Source organism: Spinacia oleracea, chromosome 4 (assembly GCF_020520425.1).
Source record: "Spinacia oleracea cultivar Varoflay chromosome 4, BTI_SOV_V1, whole genome shotgun sequence".
NCBI classification, from domain to species: domain Eukaryota; kingdom Viridiplantae; phylum Streptophyta; class Magnoliopsida; order Caryophyllales; family Amaranthaceae; genus Spinacia; species Spinacia oleracea.
The window spans coordinates 12,018,425-12,026,280 of NC_079490.1; the positions used below are offsets into that span (position 1 = coordinate 12,018,425).

The following is a 7,856-nucleotide window of genomic DNA, read 5'->3' on the forward strand; positions in this document are numbered from 1 at the left end:
TAGTGCAACTTAGTTTACAAATAGGTGTATATTATGAATTAAGTTTATAAAAAGGGGTATATTGTGAATTATAAACACGACTTAACGGAGGACTAACGGAAGGTCGGTTTAGGGGTATTTGGTGCAAACTTGGAAAAAAATAGGGGTATATTATGTGAATTGAAACACGCGAGGGTATTTGGTGCGTTTTTTCAAACCTCAGGGGCATTTCATGAAAAAACCGTTTAATTAAAGCAAATAATAATTAATTCTTATTCACATAATATTTCGGGGCATCGTCCGGACCCAAATACTAGTTATTCAAGAGAAAAAGTGACCCTGAATCCCTGACCAAGGATAAAAGTGACCATAAATTAAAGTGACGGAAATAATAACACACATATTTATCAGTTTGAGCCATCATTTAGCAATGATTTGTACACCAACTTAAAAATTCATATCAATACGTAGTAAATAAAAAGGAAGACCGTGGTTCATTAGATGACACGTGTCATCCCATCTTTCTTCCGTTAATTTACTTTTTTTTTCAATTTTTTCTTCTGTTCTTTCACAAATTATTTTATAGCTTTAACACCACAATTCATCTCCTCATTCAAAATCAATTCACCATTTAATTCATATAACTTCTTCCACATCATCTCACTCCTTAACACTTGATATTAATCCACCATCTAATTTGTATACTTTTTTTCAACTTTCAACCCACAGAAATCACAATCCCTCAACAAAATTAGCACTTTAAAAGACCGTTTAACAACCACTATATAATTACCCGTTCATTGAACGGGCTAAGAAGCTAGTTCATAACTTCATATAAAGAAGGATTCACGTAATGTAGAAGTTGGGGTTCAATCCCATTTTATTACATTTAATTAATTTTTTAATATTCCCTTATATTAATTCAATAATAAAATAAGTGGGGTTGAGTAGATATTTTAGTAAGAAAAACAAGTGGGGACCATGTCATTTTAGAGAGTGGGAGGTGGGGTGTAGATATATTATTTAATTAGATAGTGGGATTGATAAGTTACTAAAAATGACAAGTGTATCTCTTAAATAAATACGATCAGAAAAGGCAAATGTATCTCTTAAATAAATACAGATGGAGGATTGTTTTTCTTATTAAAACAAATTCTAGGCATGGATGTAAATTAACTTGAGTTGTTAAGGGTTGAAAGTGGCACCCAAGACCCTGAGATTCTTTATTTACTTGAGTCATTGAAATATCTGTTGTTGACTAAAATCGATCAGTTCCTTTGTTGAGTTCTTGTCAACTATTATATCTAAAGATCTGAACGACATTACATAGAGTATTACATACGTTCTTGTTAGATAATGCCTTGAATCGGTCAAGCCCCTTACTGCAACGCCCCAGCACGATATCTGTTATTTTGGATATAAACTCTATAGGTGATAACCTAGCCATATTCTGTAATCTGTATTCCTCAAGATCAATAAAACTTTCCTCCTGTGGACGTAGCTAACACATTATTAGTGAACCACGTTAAATCTCTGCGTTCTTTAATTACGTTATTTAATCTTTTTTTGCATCTGTTATAATAGTTCTCAACTTATACAAACTTATTAAAATTTATTAAAATTCATGTTAATTATATATTAGTGTACTTGGATAACTTTCTGAACATAACAAGACATTAATCACAAAGGACAACAATGTAGATGAAATCCTACCAACAACTTGACATTAAATAATACTAAACGATTAATGTACCGTCTTTTATAGAGTTAAACATAAAGATTATTAATAATAATAAGGTACTCACTATAACAAATAAAAGTTAAATTATGTTCACCTAACTGTAGAATTTTGCTTCTTAATAATAAACTCTTTAATCTCAGCAAACAACAAATTAGCCTGAGGCAATTCCGGAAAAACGTAGAAAGCATGAATTGCAGTAGAATACTCCACCAACTTCACATCTTTTCCATTCCTTCTCAACCATTCATAATACCTCTTTTGCCAATCCTTCAACGGGTCAAACCCACCAACAAACAATAATATGGGTGGGAGTTTAAGCCCACTTATATCCACCGCATTGGGCCCACTTACATTCACGGCCCAATGATCGCAATCTTGTCCTTCTGGCAAGAAAGCCTTCCATAACCACTCAGTTCTCTCCATCGAAACTACTGGCATCCCTTCGAGTTCAACTTCTGAGTCGACTCGTTCCTTCCCGCCGAAATACGGTTGGATGTTGATGAGCCCGGCAACTTTGAGGAGATTGAAGGAGGAGGAGGATTTGGCGTAGTTGACAGTGAGGTGGTGCGCGAGGTTACCGCCGGCTGAATCTCCGGCGATGAAGACGGTCGATACATCAGCGTTTTCTGGCCAGTGAGGGATGTCGCGAAGGTTTTGAGGATTGTCGAGGAATTTGAGGACAGCGAAACCGTCGTCGTACTGGCAGGGAAGTTTGTGCTCCGGCGAGAGACGGTACTCGACTGAGCAAACGACGGCGTTAAGTTTACGAGCGAAGCGGCGGCAGACAGCGTCGTAAACATTAGAAGCGGCGCTGAGGAGTGAAAAGCCTCCGCCGTGGAAGAAGACGATGACCGGGAGGGATGCAACGGCGTCGGTATGGTGAGGGACGAAGAGGCGGAACCAGAGGTTGTTGGAAGGGTCGAAAACAACGTTGTGAGTGGAGACGGAGTTGTACGGGGTTGGGTTGGGAGGTACACGGCGGTCTAGAAGGTTAATAATACGGCGGTTGATGGTGCCGTTATTGCGACGGACGATGTCCGTGACGAAGCTGAGGACTGAGACTTGAAAACGTGTTTTGAAGGGTAAGGAGAGAGTTTGGGTTGTTTTGGTTGCCATTGTGAGAGGAAGTGATGGAGTAGTTAGATTTGAAATTGGGAGATGGTGAGAGTGCGTGTGAGATTATATACTAACACCGACCGTAATTACTCGTCGTTCCAAATTATAAAGGTTTCAAATACGAACTAGGAGTATTATTTTATTAGAAGATAATAGTTTTTCCGTATTATTTTATTTAAAAAAAATATGATAATCCAAAATACTTCCTCTTCTTTTTACTCCGTACTTGCACTACTTGGATCGACACATTTTTTAATGCATCATTTTATCATTAGATATTTCTAATTTCGAATATATAGTGTGACTAATCTAACAAAATTTTATATATTAACATTTGATTTATTATTTATTGGTAAAAAATTCAAGTGGGACTTAATATATGAACAGTGGCACAGTCAAAGACTCAAAGTGATGCAAGATTATTTTATTAGAAAAGCATATGTTAAAACTAAGAAGAGATAATGAGTTTTTCCTCCTTTTTTAAAACTCATAACATTTGAACTTTTTACACTATTCACATATTCTACTTTGATTATTGTTGGTGATTTATAGGTAAGATAGAACATAATAACGTGGGATCTTGTTAGATTAGTAATGTGTATTGTAAAAGTATAACTTTTTATAATTTTTACTTAAAGAGAATTAAAGATTATTAAAGATCAAAATTGTACATTGGAGCGAGAAAGTAACCAACTTTACGAGTTAAAACAAACGGACGAATTATTATTTTATTAAAAAGTAGATACGATAGAAGATAGTAAATTATTTTTTAATGGCAGAGAATGTGTGAAAATGATTAGGTACATCCGAGTGCACCGTGCATCCAAAGGTATTTTTATGCCCATTGGAGATACCCACCACATTTTCTCCTCACATGTAAAGAGAAAGTGTGAGAGGGCGCACCGTGCACCCAGGTGTATGTAATATGTTATAGAGAATGTGGACTTTTTTTTTTGTTTGTGTGTGAATGTGGCCATGTGGGGGTGTGCAAAAATTGGTCCGGACCGACCCATGCTGGACATCCGGGTCGAGAAATATCAATTTTCGGTCTTCGGTTCGGTCCGATCTGGTCCGGTCCAAACCCAATAATGTTAGGTGTTTTTTAAATAAAAATGTAAAAACTAATTTGTGACAGATGAAATACAAAGTGTAAAACTATCCATCATAGAATCGTAGAGATTAACAATAAAAAAGGAAAATATGAACTTAATTATAAGAGACCTAGGGAGTTTCTAGATGGTGTTACTTAGTGGGGGGGTAATAATAATTACGAGTAATAAGTTAATGATAATATGGTTTAGATTGGTAGTATGATAGGTTGATGATAATGGGAGTTGGTTTGGAAGATGAGAGTAATGGGAGACAGATTTGTTAGTTGTGATTTTGTTGCAAATCTAGTGTAGTTTAATATCTTGGGAGTCCTACATACCTTTACTTCGTATGGAGTATTTGTACACTATTCAAACACTATCCTTTATTCTATGAATAATTTGAAGTACTTTTATTGGATCGTTAATGTTGGATATCTTGTTTCTATAAGCTTAGATATTGGTATGTATAACAACTCTAATTTATTTTCTATCATTTATGCTAATGTATTAGGAGTGCGCCTTGTGAGAAGAGTCTCATGGTGCTTTTCCTTTTCTTCTTACCTTAAAATAAAAAATAAAAAATACGGAGTAAATCTAATTCGAAGTACTCCGTACAGTACTTAATTAACCAATTATTGTTCGATAACTAGTTGTTAAAAGGAGAAAAAAAAAGTTACTCCGTAGAAATATATCTTTATCTTCAACATGAATATAAAAACTTAGATCTATCCCAACCTCAACATCTGACTTTGGCGGGAAATTAGAACTCAATTTTCTATGCTTTTATAAGGGGTGTGCTAAAACCAATTTCCGATTTTGACATCACTTTATTGATTTTGACACATCATGTGAAAATAGTACGGATCGGAGTACAATTTTTTGGACTCTTACACTATATATGCCAAAATCACTTCCCATAGCAGTGCTCGCAGACTTGCAGTAGACCAGTAGTGTAGTGTAGTTGTTCTTTGTAAAATTTTGTACACCATGCATGGAAGATAATAGTAAATAGAGGAAATGATGAATGATGGATAGATGATTGATCATTGATGACCCAAGTATGGCAAAGTGTATCCCCGTAACATCACATGAAATTGGACTTCAATATTAAATAATTTTAAAGACGACATTATGTTTTTTCCAACCGATAAACAAAATTACAAATGGGAGATGGAGATTTAAACGTATGAAGTTATGATGTACGAAGTACTCCTATCATATCCAGAGTATATGATCACGCATGTCTTCATTATTTGCCACAACACCAATAAATAACTCATTGAGACGACTGGGTCGTTTGGTATCTTAAACGACTACCGCTCGTTTGATAGTATTGAAACTCTATGTTGTCCAGTTGTCCCACATGTGAGAAGAAGGAGAGAGAATACCACCTTATAAGTTTGTGGAGTCACTCCCACTATTGCTAATTAGTTTTAGTGTTGAACCTCCATTAGACTTGTAAGTAGACTAACCTCTCCCTCTCCTTATTGAGTTATATCCATTTTATTTCTCTGAAATATAACAGATAGCCGGTAATAATTAAATGGTGAGAATGAGAATAAACCTAACTGTTATTTGACAATAAAAATAAAATCACCTTGTCTATGTTAATACTATCTCAAACTTTGTGTTATTCTTTATAAATTTGTTTTTCCAATCTCATCAAATACCACTCTCTAAATGGTAATGGGTGGTAATGAAAATTAATGAAAAAAAAATAGATAGTTTTTAGTGAACTTGCATTAGTATGAGAATGAATATTTATTTTCTTTACAAATACATTCACATTAACATCGTTTACGACCGACTACCAGACCGACCGCCAATACCTTCAAAGTTTTGAGAGAGTAAGATGGGAGGTGGGGACGCTTTAGATTTGTTGGGAGGTGACTAAGTGAATTAGGTGAGGCTTCTTGACGTCTTGTTCGATCTAGTCATCCGTGGCATTGATATGCAGGTTTGGCTTAGTTGGCAATTATACTTCCCTTATTCAAGTGGTACCTATTTCCACCCCATTTTATTGGTTTGTTTCTTAAAAAGCACTAAAGAAGGTTGGTTGGTTCACTTGGTTTGACTTAAATGGGAGGGAGAGGACTACAAACAACAAGGTGCACGTGTCGATTTATGAGTGTTCTTAGAGAATATGGAGGCTTAGAATCTAACCAGTTATTGGCCCAGACGACACATCAGATGAATGGATGGTATTTTTTTTTTTTTTTGAGGGGCACGACCTCGGTCGTTAACTGTAATTATTGATCAAACAGAAATCAGTAGCTATTACATTCTCAAGCATCCCTGGACATCCTCCAATCCACACCCGAGTAGAGAACTCAAGCGGGGTTAGGTGTGCCATTGTGTGGGCTGCCATATTAGCATCTCTATAGACATGAAAAAATTTGACAAAATGAAAACTACTAGCAATAGCTTGTATCTCTCGAGCTATCATCCCGAGGTACGACCCGTCCCTGTGCTTGCCATTAATCAGGTTGATCACTTGCAAGTTATCGCACTCAACTTCCACGTACATCTTGCTGCCTTGAAGCGCCAGTTTCAATCCCAATGCGACCGCTTTCGCCTCCGTAACAACCACATCCCATGAGTGTCTCACCTGTTGGCACTCTACACTTACTACTTTGCCGTCTGTATCCCGTATGACCACACCCATGCCCACGCCAATCCCCTGAAAAATTGCACCGTCCACATTAATCTTCACGCAACCACTACTCGGTGGACACCACCCACCCCCATTGTTATGCAACCCTGCCCCCCGTACTGTCACCCTATCCCCCCTACTGATGCTGCCCATTCCCCCATCTTCCTTTGTTGTAGTGTATGCATCAAAGACTGACATTGCAGCAGCTATTATTTCCGTAGGGGATCGTGGATTAGCACCATGTAATACCGCGTTCCTCTCATTCCAACACATCCACACCACCATCGCTACCTTCGCAACATCATCCCCCTTGTTGTTGTTCAACCACCAAGCTACCCAATCCCTCGCACAGCCCACCTTTGGGCAATCCCACATGCTACTAACCACTTCCTCATCCCACACTCCCCTCACTCTCTTACAGCTCCAAACTGCATGAAGGTCGGACTCCTCTCCTCCATTACACCTTTGGCATATAGGCGCGACATTCTCAATTCGCTTGTGTATCCCTAATGATGTGGGCAAAGCTCCACTGCACAGCCTCCAAATGAAAACCCTGACTTTCGGCGGGACCGCCAGACCCCAAATCAATCTCCACAGGCTCGGTGTTGCTGAAGATCCACCTCCACCATCAATCACCGATTTGTAGAATTTTATGTAGTTATATCCCGACTTGGCCGTGTATTCCCCGGACTTGTCATAATTCCAAACCCAAACATCATCCAAAGGTAGTGACGCTAGGGGCATCGCAATGATCTCATCAGCTTCGAATGGCAAGAAATTATTGCGGATTACCTCGGCATTCCAGCTCCCCATATCAATCAGGTCCGCGACCGTATTGACGCAACATCCATCTTTCTTCTTTGAGATAACTTTGAAGGATGGTGGCCTATTAAGCCAGGGGTCATCCCAGATTTTCACACACCTCCCATCTCCAATCACCCACTTGCAACCCTTTTCCAAGACCCACTTACTCCCCCATATACTCCTCCACACTAAGCTAGGTCGGCACCCCACTCCCGCTTTGAGGAAAGACGACGATTTAAAGTATCGCGCCTTCATAACACGTGAGGACAGCAGGTCTGGTTTGGACATAATGCGCCATGCTTGTTTGGCCATCAATGCTTCATTAAACTCCGTCAATTTCCTGTATCCCATACCCCCACTCCCCTTGTTCGTGCAAAGTTTTTCCCATGCAACCCATGAAATTTTCCTCACATCTTCCTTACCTCCCCACCAAAATCGTGCCATCATACTTTGTACCTCATTACATAGGCCA

The 7,856-nt window shown here is 38.3% G+C and overlaps 1 protein-coding gene across 1 annotated transcript; it reads right to left on the bottom strand.

Annotated features, from left to right (window-relative positions):
* Positions 1-1,810: 1,810 nt before the first annotated feature.
* LOC110792078 (probable carboxylesterase 18) lies at positions 1,811-2,836 on the bottom strand. The gene has a single exon (XM_021996889.2). The coding sequence runs from the start codon at positions 2,834-2,836 to the stop codon at positions 1,811-1,813; it is 1,026 nt and encodes a 341-aa protein (XP_021852581.1).
* Between the last annotated feature and the right edge of the window lie 5,020 nt (positions 2,837-7,856).

Bases quoted from the DNA above. Each gene is read 5' to 3' on its own strand.
- LOC110792078 (XM_021996889.2), bottom strand. From the start codon at position 2,836: ATGGCAACCAAAACAACCCAAACTCTCTCCTTACCCTTCAAAACACGT.